The 16861-nt window shown below is 41.2% G+C and overlaps 3 protein-coding genes across 3 annotated transcripts; 2 read left to right on the top strand and 1 right to left on the bottom strand.

Moving 5' to 3' along the window:
- Positions 1-2306: 2306 nt before the first annotated feature.
- Positions 2307-5189, top strand: LOC124327095 (cytochrome P450 4c3-like). The gene is made up of 11 exons (XM_046785970.1): positions 2307-2701; positions 2802-2911; positions 2991-3276; positions 3338-3404; positions 3487-3613; positions 3681-3771; positions 3837-3940; positions 4018-4086; positions 4220-4391; positions 4479-4658; positions 4731-5189. The coding sequence occupies exons 1-11, from the start codon at positions 2500-2502 to the stop codon at positions 4931-4933; spliced, it is 1611 nt and encodes a 536-aa protein (XP_046641926.1). The 5' UTR covers positions 2307-2499; the 3' UTR covers positions 4934-5189.
- Positions 5190-7426: 2237 nt separating this feature from the next.
- On the bottom strand, positions 7427-10557 carry LOC124327096 (cytochrome P450 4C1-like). Its single transcript, XM_046785971.1, has 11 exons — positions 10212-10557; positions 10028-10137; positions 9843-9933; positions 9536-9742; positions 9269-9335; positions 8814-9025; positions 8634-8737; positions 8476-8544; positions 8207-8375; positions 7945-8124; positions 7427-7864 (listed from the first exon to the last, which is right to left on the bottom strand). The coding sequence occupies exons 1-11, from the start codon at positions 10423-10425 to the stop codon at positions 7677-7679; spliced, it is 1611 nt and encodes a 536-aa protein (XP_046641927.1). The 5' UTR covers positions 10426-10557; the 3' UTR covers positions 7427-7676.
- A 4188-nt stretch (positions 10558-14745) lies between these two features.
- On the top strand, positions 14746-16460 carry LOC124327269. The gene is made up of 6 exons (XM_046786261.1): positions 14746-15058; positions 15135-15255; positions 15338-15503; positions 15562-15785; positions 15856-16042; positions 16100-16460. Exons 2-6 carry the CDS (start codon positions 15148-15150, stop codon positions 16237-16239), a joined length of 825 nt encoding a protein of 274 aa, XP_046642217.1. The 5' UTR covers positions 14746-15058; positions 15135-15147; the 3' UTR covers positions 16240-16460.
- The last annotated feature ends 401 nt before the right edge of the window (positions 16461-16861 follow it).

The raw sequence follows: 16861 nt of genomic DNA, 5'->3' as shown, positions 1-16861 counted from the left end.
CCCTGTTGAACGTGGACGACTGAATCATCACGAGATCTTTTTGTGTATTTTTTTGTTCACGATATTCTGTCATACGCCCGGCGTCTACAGATGCATCGCATGAGACGCTGAGAGTGTTACGAAAGTTTGATGTCACGAATGTTATTGCGACTAGCGAGAGACAACTATACACGATCTAATCATCTGCATGCGAATAAGACGAAGGAAAATTGTTGTGTGTTCCGCCCCCAAACACAAACAGTAAGGTGGTACTAGTACTACGAAAGAGAAAACAAAATGCTATAGCTGTCAGGTGTATGTTGCATTTAGAAAATAATGGACATGTACCTTTTCGGATGAGCAGCTTTCTTTAAAAAAAATAAAATACAATTCTTTGTCAGGAATATCATTAACTGTAAATCAGTTTTGATGACTGATAATAACGATGTTTGGTCTTGTCCAGTCACAAGGGCAAACGTTTAAAACGTCTGAACTTTTGGCGGTAAATTTAAAAACGCGCTGCGCATTGGGAAAATAATGCCCAGGCATGGCCCAGGCAAGGTCAAGATTGTTGTTCAAGACCACAAGGATTTTCAATGGCTCAAAATGCAACGCAGAAAACTGAAAATTCCGTTTGACCTTGAAGGATATTTCTCCTATAATATGGTCCCCTTGTGAATAGAAGCGCCCCAGAGAACTGTACAGTGTGTACATCTCAGAAATTTGAAATCAAGTTTGGACTGAAATCTGGTTGTTCTGGTTTTATTTCCCAACTGGATCTACTGATTGATGAGGGGCATTAAACTCTGACATAGACTCGTCTATTCCCACATGAATAATATACGGTTTATGTCCAGGAGGACAAAGCTGAATTTAAATGAGATGGTATTACATCGAGTATTTCACAATACAAAATTTCCGGACTTCCGCGATTGTCGAAATTTCTTCCCGACATGGTCGTCGTAAACCTTGAAAATGAACATATCCTGCTGATGTAATCTCTATTTGCTCCTTATCGTGTAGACGACTGTAACGTTCGCAAAATACATGCGCTGCTATAGTTATAATAAGAAATCTGGCCATGGGGTTTTACAATGCGGAACTCCTTGCTGGTTGGCATGTTTATGGCGAACTTGAGATAGATTTACTACCTGGACGGCTACATCTCTGTAATTAATGAGGTGACGTGGAACATCGTTAAGTGACTTGACCTTAAGATGCGCAACGGCTGCAATAAAGATTAATGGAGTTCTAATCTTGTCATATCTATTTGAAATATAATATTTAGTAGCAAGAAGGAAACGCCATACTTTTTTCCGATCCCTGCGCAAATTATTATTGGCATTTCACATAATCCAATGACAATGTCCTTGACGGGCATTAATTAAATCCCCGAATAATTATTAAAAATCTCTGAAATAAAATCTTCCATTTGACTGTGTAAGTCCCTTCGTGTCTAATTCTGATGGGCCATTTTGATACGGTTTTCCGACAAGAGTATAGATGTACGTGAGTGAAAACTATATCTGTGCCAACTGTTTTTTTTCTTTCCAACTCTTTCACTGTAGTACGTATGACGTGTTGCAGTTTGACTTTCTCTTCATGAGGAAACCCACGCCAAAATGGAAGAATGAATCCGTCTGTTATTTTAGACACAATGCACATACAGTGCCGGGGCGGCAATATAATTCCCCCTTTTTGAAAAGTGAAATGGTATGCGCATCTCAGCAACATGATGCCGATGCCGTGTTCTGCACCGTACACGTACACACAGACCCGGAGAAAGAAAGAATAAGAAACTGATTCCCGGATGATAATAGTGGAAGCTTTCGCATATCCAGTCGACAGAGCATTCCGCATTGCAGTTGTCAACTTTTTATATTTCCCGCTTCTTTTATTTTCAAAAATGTTGACACAGCCGCCGCCCACCTCGGTGTATATAATATCAAACAAAGCAAGAATCTCAGCCACGACTGACATGCGGTTGCGCGGAATGGCCGAACGTGTAATTCCAAATTATTATTTTATTATTCTATCCTGCACACTCGCCGTTATAGGGCCTCTCAAGGCTCTCGGCCAAACTTGGTGGGCTGCTGGGAACGGCTGGGAATATCTCTTGGGCGATGCGCAGCAGCGGTCGGGTTGAAGGGGGAAAGTGATGGGAAATGCTCCTCCTCTTTTCCCCTCTCTTATACCTAGACTCAGTATAGTATACTGACATATAGAGATGGAAAAGGGCGGGGTCGCCAGAGACCTGCCCACTCGGCACTTGCGCTTTTCTTTTATAGAATCCTCCATAACAGCGCGGAACTGCTGGCCAGGGATTCTCGTTGTGTGTGCCATAAGGAAGAATAACAATTTGGTTGGCTAGGAAAGGGAAAGGACTTTTGGCTATTTATTCGGATACGCCGTGTTATCGGAGGTTAGTCGCCCATCGTGTCGTATGCTGGAAACAACACACACACACATCATTTCATATAGACACATCTCTCTATCTGCTGAATCTGAGCTGGATCGACAATGTCTGCCGTGTTGATGTTGGCCAGTTATTCGTGGATCGGATGGGGTCCCTTCACCACCTGGACGGTCCTGGCCGTTTTGCTCGTCGTTTATTACCTGATGTGGAGTCAATCGCGCAACGTCAGACTCGTCAACGCACTGCCCGGACCAGATTTCCTACCTTTCCTGGGCAATTTTCTGGATCTGAACGTCGATCTCGATGGTGCGTGTTTGTGTTAATGGAGGAATTCGAATTCAAAATCAAATGGATGAAATTGGAATTTTAATTCTTTGATTGGTGATGATCCAATTTCCTTTTTTAGAATTTCTCAAACTTGTGCATTTTGACTGGGTCAAGAAATACGGGCCCATCTACAGGGCCTGGGGCGGATTCCGTCCGGTGGCTATTCTCTCATCACCCGAACTCATGGAGGTACGTCAATGAGCAAACCTATTCATTCATTGATGCAAATTGTTTTCAACTTATTGATGTTATGTTTTCCTGGTGATAGCCGATCTTAGTCAGCCAGAAACTCATCACCAAGGCGACCGAGTACAGTTACCTGAGTCCCTGGCTGGGCAATTGCATGTTCCTGACGACGGGCGCCCGTTGGAAGAACCGCCGTCGTCTGCTCACTCCCGCCTTCCACTTTCAAATCCTCAACAGTTTCGTCGACGTTTTCAACGAGAAGAGTGACGACTGCGCCCGGCAATTAAATCGAGCCATCGACATTCACCGAGACGCCGAATTCGACGTCTTCCCGATCATGACGCAATGCGCATTGGACATCATCTGCGGTAATTTAAAATAACGGCTGACCTTCGTTCATCAATTCATCAATTATTCATGTGATTGCAGAAACTTCCATGGGTCGGCAGACGAGGAGTGAAGAAGAGAAGGCGATTTACGTGAAAAATCTTCACAGGTGAGAATCTATCGCGCGGCCGATGAATTAAAAAATGATGTTCAAACGCTCAAACTTTCTTTCCCCTTTTGCTGGCCAACAGAATTGGGCAGATTGTCATGGAGCGAGGGATCCGACCGTGGCTGACCTTCGATTGGATTTACCAATTTAGCACACTGGGTCGTGAAAACCAGCGCTGCGTCACAGCTCTTCACGCGTTCACCAATCAGGTATACTAAATCATTCAAGCATCTTTTCAAGCAGTGGAGATTTAACAAATGAATGAATTGAATCAAGGTGATTAAAGATCGACGCGAAGCGCTCAAATTGGAAGCCAAGACAAGCCAAGACAACAATAACGTCCAGGAAGAAAAATGCGACGCCCCAAGTAATTTTTAAAAAATCGAATCGTAAAATTCAAATTAATTAATTCGATTATTAATTTTATTTTAGAAGAAAGATTAGCCTTTTTGGATTTACTCATCAAGGCATCCGAAACGAATGCGGATTTCAACGACGACGACATCCGAGAAGAAGTTGACACCGTCATGTTCGCGGTAATTCAATTTTCTCAGGTCCTGATTTCTCTCAGCTGTTTATTTTTCAAATCGTTTTCTCGTGATTGGCTGTCCAGGGACACGACACGACGGCCTCTGCCATGACGTGGTTCCTCTACTGCATCGCCAAACACCCAGAGCACCAGGTATATTATAGTAGAAATACATACTAGGCTATAATGTCTTTTTGATGTCTATTGCCATTAAATTCGAATGAAAGAAACCCAAAAAGGATAATTCGTTTTTTCTGGTCACTCTTGTTATCTTTTCCGCGTGCAGCAAATGGTCATGGAAGAGGTGGATCAGGTGTTTGGCGGCGACGCCGAGCGTCCGTGCAGCACTCAGGACGCGGCCCAGCTCAAATACTTGGAGTGTTGCATCAAGGAAACCCTCAGGCTCTATCCAAGTGTGCCAGCCGTCATGCGATCCCTCACCGAGGATATTGACATAGGTAATAGTATAGTCGAAAATAAAAATCTTAGTCTTAGTCATCTTAGATAAGCCGCCGCTGATATCAAATTACATTTGGTCGTCGCAGGTGGATATACATTACCCGCTGGCGTCTCGGTGGCCTTGATGATTTACGGCATGCACCACAGTCCGCTGGTTTATCCCGATCCGGATGCATTCAAGCCGGAGCGATTCCTTCCGGAGAACAGCCTCGGCCGACATCCGTACGCCTTCATCCCATTCAGCGCCGGACCCCGCAATTGCATCGGTAAATCAATTTTTATTTAAATCATTTAGAAATAATTGGGAAAATTGACGAATCAATCAATTTGTTCTGCAGGGCAAAAGTACGGCATTCTGGAAATCAAAATCGTCCTGGCCAATTTGATGCGCCAGTTCCGGTTTGCGGTTGCGGATGCGTCGCAGCCCATGCTCACCCCATCCAGCGAAGTCGTCTTGAAACCCAAACACGGAGTACATCTCATCGTCTCCAAACGGACGACGACCGTTGATGGCGTGAATCAATCACGATCGAACTACTAGATAGCGCTCACTTCCGTTAAATAATTCTCATCGCCGCATCGCAAATCTCTCCGTTATATATCCTCGCTACGACAAATCGTTCATTCGCGTACTGGGTCGAATGTTTCCATTTGATTTTGTCGTTCCAATTCATATTCACGAATAATTATAGAATCAACCGCAAACCGATCCTTTTGTTTCTTTTTGAATAATTGTATCCTGTTTGAAAATGTCCTTATTTGCCAATGAATCTTTGTTAATACATTTTTCAACGAAATTTCGTAGCCAAATGTTTTTTTGTTTTGATTCTTGGAATTAAAAAGGATAAGCGACACAAAAGTTTCTCTTTCTGGAATTCGACGACTTCACGGACACTTGATGACAGTCGGGACGGGAAAAAACTCTTCTGTCTGTTTCGTAATCATTCCCTTTTCTTAAAACAAATTTGAAAAAAGAGGATCGAGGTCGGTAGCATCTCAGCAGTGTCGTCTGCAAAACTCGAGTTACATAATAATAATAGCTACAAGTGAATGCAAAATAATTATCTACACCATCGACTAGTAACCGACAAAATGATTCAACGCCATTATTATGTTGTTTTTTTCACTTTAGACTTGAGTAAAATTGTCGAGTGTTTCAGAGTTGAGTGGTACGAAAAGTGCGTGAGCCACGCCTTCCTTTATACGACACTCGAGTTAACAAAAGGCTAATGCGATATGCCCGGCTTTCAATTATATTTTTGCGCTCGAGCGAAAGTGAAATGTCTAAAAACCAGCATTGAAACTAGTTTTTCACGTGTCTATTATAAGCTGTTGATCTCATATATTACGTCTAACTACATATATAAGTAACACGGTGAGTCCTGTTTGACGTCTTTTATAAAGGGTTTTCCCGTTATACTTCCTTTGGGTGCCGTCTTATTTTGGTCCCGGCTGTCGGGCGTTCACGCTGTTATTCAAGCGTCATTCAACTTTGATCTCTGTTGTGGATGGTCGACTTTCTATGAGAAGGTATAAAAGGTGAAAGTGCCAATAGGTATATCGTTCCTTATATAACCAAAATCTGCGATGTAATAATATACTCACCAAACGTTTAATCTCTGCCCTATTCCTGTTATCTGTCAAATGTCAAAATGTGTAAGAGATTGTGTCGTACTAATATAGAATTATGATGAAATCCAATTGAATCCGTCATTGGTGTATGTAACAAGAGTGTTTGATATTCCCTATAATCAACTGATTTGATGATAGAACAGCACTTCCCAGTTGCGAATTAAGTTTGATAAAAGTGCATTCAGCTGTTTCAGTACACATAGAAATTTCCGGGTTGATTTGAGTTTCCTGATATCAACCGTCTGCCACACACATCAAACTTTCGCTGCTGAAATTTTTGGTTGTCGAGTTAGAAAGTCCCGCAGTCGAATTCATCGAATATTTTCGGGAATTTTTTGTCGAGTTCTGCCACATGACGACAGTCATCTAAACCCCCCCAAAAAAAACAACTCAAGTTCGACTTAAAATGATCGATACATAAATGTCAATCTTTCACCGCCTCCGGAACAAGAAGATAAGGATTGACCATTTTAAAATAAACCCAATGATTTATGAGATTCTAAAAAAAAAAAATAATAATTAAATTTCGAACCTCTTTTTTACTTTATCAAGTTTCATCTCCTGTGACGTCATCACCAACAAACTGCGCTTGCCATTAAAAACAAAATTCTCCAGACAGGTAAAAACCATTAAAAACTGTGTCGTGATACCGTATTCTTATGAGGTTATCCACCGTCTCTCTCTATTATTATTAGGTAACACACAGCACGTATAGCCAGTTGGGACCTTGGACTTGGTAACGTTCCACCCGTTGAATAAAACAACCCAAAAAACATATCGACATGTATGCAAGACAGTTATATATCAAAACAGCGTCACCGTCAGACCTTGAAGAATGATGATTTCCGCGTGTCAAGGCGTACATACGTCACACGTTTGATTCCTTCCAAGGTAAAAAGAACAAAACCGCATTCGTCTTACCGGTGACCTCAATTCTTGCATCTGCCAAGTTGAAGAGAGGCCGCGCCCGCCACATGTAGTGCCGACCAAAAAGCTGGTCAATCCCGCCGACTCTATTGCCGTTTATAGAACCGTATGCAAATGCGATTAGATATTCGGTGATTTATATATTACGGTATAGACTGTGTACTACTATCCAACGTGAGTGTCGGTGACGTGATTTGCCGATTTCAAAAGGGAATAATACGAAACGTATGCGCGTCTAACAAGTACACACAGCACGCCACTTTTAACCGCAACGAGTTATTGGCCAGCCGCTAATTTCGCCCGCGTGAATGATGAGCGAAGAAGAAGAAGCGCGGGAATGCGGTTGTTCCAAATCGATTTTTAATTGTGATCGAGAAAAATGCACATCAAGAAAACCGCCAGCAAAGTGGGCAAATATTTGCCTGTGCGGAAATGATATAGTCACGTGTCGTATCAAAGGGTAACGAGAGTTCAGTTTTATTGACATACTATTACATGCAAATACGTATTTTTTAAATGTTATATCTTATAATAAATGTAATAAAAGCATATTGAGGGGATCTGTGACTCTTGTATAAAATGTGTCATGCGCCACTTTGATATTATTCGATTGGTTTTACCTTAGACTTGTAATTGCCGCCCGGTCAAATTCAATCACGAACTGTATTACATTACGCAATGATTAATTCCTTTAGCAATTTTGTGTTGGTGTTGTTATTGATATTTTAAGCGGCGATTGCTGAGCGATTGGGCTGGCGCGGTTTGACCGACAAGTGGATGCCGTCCACCGGCTTGAGCACGATCTCGCTGGAGGCGCTCACGGCCGGGCACGACGGGTCGGCCAGCGAGAATTCAAATTTGCGCAACACCCACGACAAGACCACTTTCAGTTCGAATTGAGCGTACTTTTGTCCTACATGTTGCATATGGCGGACAGATGAGATGATTCAAAAAAAGGAAAGATGATGATGCAAAATTTTTTGATTCTTTTACCGATGCAATTGCGCGGTCCCGCGCTAAATGGGATGAAGGCGTACGGGTGGCGGTTGGCGCTTTGCTCGGGTAAGAACCTCTCCGGTTTAAATGTGTCCGGCTCTGGATAGACTTTGGGGTTGCGATGCATTCCGTAGATGAGCAGAGCCACCGACAATCCAGCTGGCAAAACAAATCCGCCTGTATATAGAATCAAACGATTGAAATAACAGATTCAATTGCGTTTACCGTTAGGTTTTTAGCATCGTCATTGAAGCCTTACCGATTTCTGTGTCTTCCGTGATGGTCCTCATCACTCCCGGGATGCTGGGGTACATCCTCAGAGTCTCTTTGATGCAACAGTCGAGGTACTTGAGGTTGGCCGCATCTTGCGGCGTGCACGGCCTGTCGCTGTCCTCAAACACCTCGTCCACTTCGTCGAACAACAGTTTCTGGTGACGCCCCCATCAAGGTACAACAACATGTAAATATGCAAAAAGGTGCTGCATAATTGTGCGTAACGATTTGAAATTGTCTATTTTTAGACTATACCTGCTCTTCCGGATTTCTGGCGATGCAGTAGAGAAACCAACTCATGGCCGTCGCCGTCGTGTCGTGTCCCTTAATAAACCGAGTCGAAATTCTATTTATTTTAGAAAAAAACATCAAAGGTGTATACTGGGCCGGTTTTGGTCAGCCAATTCACTCACGGCAAACATGAAGGTGTCCACTTCTTCGCGGATGTCGTCATCGCTCAGCTTGTCGCCATTCTCCGACGCTTGAATCAACAGGTCGAGAAAAGCTAATCTCCTTTCTTTGAATTTGAATTTAAAAATGGACATTAATTGGGATTATTATTCAGTTAACTAGCCTATAATGAATTAGTATACTTGGGGATTCTTCTTGTGATTTAACATGGTCGACAGAGTCGTCACTCTGATTGTTGTTGAGCATTTGCTTGCGGTCCTGGATCACCTGATTGGTGAAATCGTGGAGGATTTTGACGCAACGCTGATTCTCGCGACCCAGTGCCGAAAGGTTAAACAGTAGGTCACTGTCTAGCCAAGGTCTCAGACTCCTTTCCATAACTATCTGTGTGATCCTATATGCAGCATGACAACCAAATAGAAAAAAATAAAAAGAACCCAAAAAACTATAAAAGCGGAGATGGGGTTTGATTTCTTGAATAACATTAACCCGTTTATCTCTCCCAACCCTTACCCATCGTCTAGAATAAAAAAACAGGCTAAACGGAAAACCTCTCCCCCCCCTCTTTTTTCTGTTATGTAACACGAAAAAAGCCCATCGTGGGACGCAAGGACAGAGCGGAGAGTGACTCTCTTACCTGTTGATGGAATGCAGATAGCCGCTGGTTTCTTCCCGTTTCCTCACCTGTCGGCCCATTGACGAATCTAGCACACACACACACGTTCGTTATGGGTTAGCCAATCGTGAGTATAGAGTATAAGACACAAGACATTAACTGGACATTCAAAACATGCACGCACTATACCGTAATCATTAGAGAAAAATATATCTATAACGGCCAGCCAGCCAAAAAGACCGTCAGAATTTAGAAAAATTTAAAAAAACAACAGAAATGTGGGCCAACCGCAGATAATATCCAGTGCGCACTGCGTCAGTATCTTGTAGACGTTGACGGAGCCGTCGACGGACGCGGCGGGACGGGCGGCAGCAGCTGCGTCCAGTTCCTTGATCAGCTGGTGACTTTGATCGTTGAAAACGTCAAAGAAACTCTCCAAAATCTGAAAATGGAAAGCCGGGGTCAGCAGTCGGCGACGGCTTCTCCATCGCAGTCCTTTTTTTGATCACAGCCAAATTGTTGGAATAATTGTTTGAATAGGTCATTGGGTCCACCCGTGTTAACATCAATGTCCAATCTGTTTTTAGTATAGTACCTGTCGTCAGAAACATGCAAGCGCCTAGCCACCTGCTCAGGTAAGAGTATTCCTTGCCTTTGGTGATGAGTTTCTGGCTGGCCAGAATCGGCTAGAAATATTGCAACAGCTGACGTGGTGAAACTTCATAAATCTAATTCTATGACTGAATATAATATTTGGAAAAACCAAAACAACAAACCCACCTCCATCAACTCCGGAGAGGAGATGCAAACGATGGAACGAGAGCCTGCCCAACCGCGGTAAATGGGTCCGTGTTTTTCCACCCATTCACGATGGACGATCCTCAAGAATTCTATAGAAATTCAATCGAATTGAAATCTGTTGTCCATGCTTAGGATAATTAGACTATAGCCACAATCCTATTACCGACTTGACCGACGTTGAGTTCCAGGAGGTTGCCCAGGATCGGGATCCCTTTGGGTCCCGGGACGGCGTTGATGAGCCGAACGTATCGTGAATTGCGCCAACAAATCCAGGCGAGAACGGCGCACGACGCCAACACGAACCACGTCGTCCAGTTGAATCCAATGAGACTAATCCACTGCGAGTAGAAGCTTTGCATGGGCAGGAGGAGTAACATTTTCACTTCGATTTGAATCGAATTATTCAACACCGACGCGACTAAAACAGTGATGAATCTCGGAGAGCAAATCAAAAGAACCAACTCGACGCTGGCTCGGTTCGCCCAGGACTGAAACAACCGAACGTTTCCCCCCGCTCTGCCGTCATGTCTGAGTTGGTGCCGTGTATTTATGTTCAACCCACACACACACACACACACAGTTCTTCTTCTTCTTCTTCTTGTTGGGTTGAATTTTATTTCATTTCCCCCTACGGTACAGTCGTCCTGTGTCTTTCTCTCTCCTTTGGGTTAGAAATTTTTGTAGGCCTATTTTCTCTCAGGCCTTATTATATACGCTCGCTCTCAGCCCTCGTTCGGAACTAGGACAAATGTAGTAGTCATGTAGACGTGGGACCGCCCACCATACAGTTCTACACACAAACAGTCGATATGCATATATACACTATAGGCTACAGAGTTATGACACACAACAGGTGCTTTTTGTGATATGGCAAAAACGACTTGTTTTTGTTGTTGCTCGCCCCATTGTCTGGCAGACATAGTATGATGCGCTTTTAAAAGTTCGGTTCAAAGCAGGACGAGAAGGAAACCACCGGATGACCAACTTGAGCACTATATAATATGATACGCGTTTTAAATTGATATCTCCATTTGCTTTTCATCAGGTTTTCGCGGGCGTATATTAGCCTACGTTTTGAGATCTACAACCTAATCTAACGGGAGCTATACACATTCAACGGCATCTATACTCTCTCCCGCGGCCACCATTTTTGTTTTCCCCGCCCGATACTAAAACGATAAAAGAGCGGCAGCAGCGCGGGCAAACGCGGGCGTGATACAACTGCGTGTACGCATATATAAGACGACGATTTATACCTATATACCTCGCAGCACGACGTCATAAAAACACTTTCTTTTCACAAGTTTGGATGTCTAGCCCGCATTGCGACATTTGTCATCATCAAGGCATCCAAAACGTTTGCAGGCGAATAGTTTTATCTATTTGACTTTAGGTCGAATTTTTATATATAAGGATTATTTTCGATGACGCACACAGCGTTTCTTTTCTTCAGGTTATAATGGCCAGAGTCAACAATTTTTGTATATACGTACGGTGATGTGCTGCTGCTGGGGCTAGCTAGGGTTTGTTTGTTTATTCACGTATACTATATCTTTTGAAACGAAAAGAAGTAGCCCCTTTTAGACTTTTTTGTCTAGCTAGTTCTGATGGTTAACCTACATTTTTCATTCGTCTTTTTGATGCGTCTGTGCAGCCTACGGCGATTCTTTCCAGTTGAGCTATCAGCTAGTTATCATTACACCCATCATCCGTCTTTGTCCCCATAGTTATATTCTTTGAGACTCGACTCGAGAGATGATGGAAAAGACTCTCGAGTTGCGCTGCTATTATTATTATGGACTTGTGGGTTCCTTGTATATATTACGCCGCAGCTCGCGTTTGTGCCTCACTGAATCGGCGGATTGTAATATATTCTCCGTCATATAAAACGTGAGGCTGTTTATCGATTTCCGCGAGTTCTGAATTTTAATTGTTTCAATTATTATACATCCGCGAAGAAGATGCGTGCCGAAATTCAGGTTAATTTTACAATGAATGTAATATGAATATAGCCATGCGACTTTGGCGTGTGTCTTCCACCCACCCACACCAGCAGCAGCAAATGTATGATGATGAATTTCCGTACTATTCGTGCAGGATGCTAACACACATCTGCATCCTGTGTTATCCGCAAAAAATTCATCACGCACGTCTAAAGAAATAAATTTGACTAGCGTAACCCACTAAAATTTATATGATAATAGTTGGCGCTTTTATTTTTATCTTTAGGGATATCGTAAAAAAATTGAACTAATCGAAAAAGAAAAGAAAACGAAAAATTCGATTTTCTATCCGAGATAGCTGATTCTGTATTATATAGAGCAGTTTTTAGAAAGTTATACCAAATACGGTATTAGGGTATACTGTACACTGTATGGTCAAATGTTTCCTTGTTTGAGTGGAAATCGAAGCTTTTTGTTTCGTAATAACAGTGATATTGAAATAGAAATGCGGGCCTGTAGTATACATCTTAAATGAGCGACTGAATTTTCTTCGGAAATTTTCCTGAATAATGTTTATGGACAAATGTTTTTCCGGGCCATTAATGCGAGTGAATATATAAATATACGAGCCGGTATATTAGAAACTATGGGAACGTAAGAAAATTTATAAGGTTGCAGCAGCTCGATCGTTGTATATCCAACCCAAACTTTCATACAGTGCGGATCTAATGATTTCATCGGGAAATATAAGAAATTTCTGGGAATTTCCGACTTGTTGTGGACGAGCCAGAAGAAATTATTAGGCCCTACATATGTCGTGAATCGTATAATATTATGAATCCATCACATGGCATACATTTAGAAAGTTTAATAACATATTAGGCTATTCAGTACCTCGTTATTCTGCCAGTTTGCAGCTGGCAAACCTGGCAAATGAAACAGTAACCAATTCTTTAAAAAATTTAAGTGCTCCTGAGTGCTGTTTTAAGCACATAAAAAGACTGTGCAGGTTAAGTGCTAAAAAGGAGGAAGTTGATGCCAAAATAGCACAACAAACACACGTACGCCCTTTTGCTGCGGCGCAGGTTGTGGTGAATTCGGCATATTTTTGGTTTAAATATAGGCTTCTGCGGACTTGATATGGACTCTCCTTTTTTTCCAGTTCGATCATCTCCATCATACGTGGGTTTTTGCATGCCGATCCGTATAGGTTAGGGCCGTATTTTCTCATCATTAAGGCGAGAATCATCCCATTTCGGTCGCTTCACAGACCATATTTTGCCTCCTTTGTGGAATTGGATTATTATCCGGTTTTTCCCGTTTCTCCGGGGAATTCCCCATGGTTAAATGGACGGAAGTTTCTGTTGTTGTTTTATTTTACTATTTTAAAGAGATTATTTTAACACAAATTAACGCGTTTCACGATCCAGACCTGCCTTTATTCCGGCCTGCATGAATGAATGAATGGACGTATACACGATCCGAAAATGACTGGGAAATCCATGTTTGCCCTTTTGTTATCTGTCCTCTTATGGCTATTTTTTGCCCGGTATCATACCCTTACACCAACCGTGACTTACGTAAATCTCTTTGTGGTCTCTCAGCATCGTTCTGTTGTGCAGGATAAATAAGTTAGTTGGCGTATAACCGCCGCCGTGTGTTATGTCATCCCGCTGTGAGAGTTACTTACGTCAACTGTATGTTTTGGTCATTGCGCACAGCAGCAAACGTAACCTACTTAACCAACAATATACGGACCAGCTGGCACAATACCTGGTTGGTATTGTATATATGGTACACGTTCAATTATTTTAGCTTTTTTAAAATAGTCTGATTTTATTAAATGTAGAGGTAATTGGCGGCACTCCACAGCAGGAACCGGAACCCCATACACCTTTTATACTCAATACAGTTCCGGTATCTCCACGGGTATCTCACACCGTTTGATGTTGATGTAGTACGTAACTCTTTCCGCCATTCTGTGTGCCTTTTCAAAAGCTATTACGCTAGGTTTCGCGCCATCGTTTTCTCTTTTCTTCATCATTCTATAGCTCTTCCGGCGGAATTCCCCTACCGTCAAACTTTAGAAAATTCGTGAATGTAGCGTATGGCGACACTTTCTCTCGACTCTTCGTGAAAAAGGGAACAACGTGTGAGAAAATGAATTTCGTTACAAAATTTGCATGTCAATCAAACTGGTAGGGCTCCATTTTTCAGGTACTTTATAGTCAAATCTTTTGGGAGGTGATTTAAAAGTCTTCGTTTATTTTTCACGAAATGATTAAACCTCGCGAAGTTTATTCTTATTTCGAAATTCACGCTTTTTGAGTAGCCGAACGGTGTGCAACGCTCGAGGTATTATATATCAGCAATATTACGTCGTGGTTCAGCAGTTTCTGTAATCACAGGCGATTCGCTTCGTCTCACTATTTCATCAAAAAGAAGAATCAAATGACACGAATATCCAGCCTCGTATATTTTTACTGCGCAGTTAAATTTTAAAAATCTGCGCTTGTAAGAAATGAAGGGTTTGCAAACTTGCAGCGGGTAACCGAGCAAGAACACGCAAACGTCAAAAATGAAATAGTGATCGGAATGATTCTAATAATGCGTTATCTCCCCCTTCCTGTGGCTTGTATAGGAAAATGATAGAATAATTATTATTCTTATTCTATTGTTCTTCGTTCGTTCTTTCATTCGTTTGTAATTTTTATTTTTTATTTTTTATTTGAAAATGCGGCAACGTAGTATTTCTGCTTCTTTATTGACAATTGACTGAGGGAGAAAATCATAAATCTAAATCCAGCATTTATGCAAAGTTTATTGAATTATTTTTATGAAATATTATACTTATTTTCTCTAAGAACATGTAGATTTTATGCTTGCCCTCTATCAAAGAATTCACCGTAAAATTTGGCGGTTGTTAAATTCATAAATTCTGTTCGATGTGGAAAAGAGTACGTGGCTCTTTACAAAACACTCTTGACGGCCTACGGGCCTAGTGCCCGATTGATAATAAAAAGACCAACAATAAAAAAGGACCATAATTTCGTCGTAGATTGTGCAAGTACGTACAGATTTCATTTGTTAGTAAAATTTTTAAACCCAAAAATAATAAACCTTTCTTGTGACATACATTTCAGGTGTCCTTACATCATGAGTTCTTCATCATCATCCTCCTCGTCATCTTCTTCTTCATCATCATCATCATCAAGTGAAGGTCCAGTGATGAATCATGATCCGTGTGAAGTCCTAATCAATGATGTAGGTTGACATTTAAATGATTGTTTGAACAAATTGTGCATTTTTTAATTTTAAAATGTAAATTCTTTCTTCATATTTATAGAAACATGGTATGAACCACAGAAGGAAGCGCAAATCAGTTGTCATGCAGCCTAGTTCAGGGCAACAAAGTTGGCTACTTTCAGAAGTCAAACGTCTACAAAAAGAAGTAAAAAAATTGAAGAAAGAAAATGCTACATTAATGCATCTCAATTGGAAACTTCAAGAAAGTAAGTTGATTTTTATTTAAAAGTAAGAATGTGTTGTTCATCTACTTGATCTTCACAGCATTCCCTAAAATGATTGATTTGCTGAGTGGACAAGCACAACATGCCCCCTCAGTAAATACAAGTTCCATTGTTGCTGCTCCTCGATCCAGGGAATCGGGAATCGGGAATGAAGAACCCGTTTCAGAAAGAGAAACACTCTCAGAATTTTGTCCACCAACGAGGAAATTAGCCAAACGAACAACAAAAGAACAAAAGATAAATAATACCAATGGTTCTTCAATGGTAAAATTTTATTCAAGATACAGTCAGTCAATCGAGATAACAAATTAATCAAAGATTTTGTTAAATATAGGCATTGGTCCAATTTTTATCTGAGGAGCAACTGAATAAAGCTTGTTTGCATACATCAAATTACAAGAAGATTATTGGTAACCTCATGGAGTGTCTATTTACGGAAGAAGAAATGCTCAGTTGCAGCGTAACCGGAATAAATACTTCAAAGCAGCCACTTGATGCATGTAAAACATCGGCATTGATTGGTAAATGCCCTTGAATTATAACTGATACCAAGTGATCTGATGAAATGTTTTCTCTAGATTTCATTACAGCCAATTTCCCACATGTTACTGTACCTCAAGTAAAACAGCGAATGGGAAATAAGCTGCGGGATAAGAGGCAATTACAGATTAGAACAGCAAGTCTCAATCCATCACATTGGATGATGCAACAAAGTTAATCTTGCTAGTTTCACCATTATTATTGTATTGTTACAATTAAAAATTCGTTTATCGTTGTTGTAAGTATTTTCATGCATTTCGAAACTTAATATGCAACTGTTAACAATTCGCGGCAATGCACAAAATCATACTTCAGAAAAGACTTTTTAAGTCTTAATTTCTGGTATACATGTAAACTTTGATTGTGGATAAATTAACACAGAAACTTAAGAAAACAACATTTCAATTGTATCACCGTTAGATATGTATGTGGTAAACGTGGTGTTTTGGTGAACGGTAATGTATTTCAAACCTAAATGTAATTACATAAGAATTAATTCGAGTTATTACTTGTTAGATAGGAAGATTTATTGAAACAAGCAAAACAGAAGGAGTGGACTTGGGTAGGCACTCGTAGTAATTCATTGATTGCGCACTGGGCCTTTGGATTGCTCGATCGGCATGGGTTAATCGAACGACGCAGAAGTCAACTTAAGCTATAGAAACGTGAGACCAACTAGCCGAGTGCTGATACCCAGCATTATAATCCTGCATTAAACATTTCCACACAAAATCATGTGAATAGAAAAATGGACTTTGCTTCATTCATCACCCTGTTTGAATTTCGAGCCCGATTGGACT

The sequence above is a fragment of the Daphnia pulicaria genome, chromosome 2 (genome assembly GCF_021234035.1).
Source record: "Daphnia pulicaria isolate SC F1-1A chromosome 2, SC_F0-13Bv2, whole genome shotgun sequence".
Taxonomy (NCBI): Eukaryota; Metazoa; Arthropoda; class Branchiopoda; order Diplostraca; family Daphniidae; genus Daphnia; species Daphnia pulicaria.
Note: the sequence above shows the minus strand (reverse complement) of the source record. Positions and strands in the feature narration are given on the sequence as shown.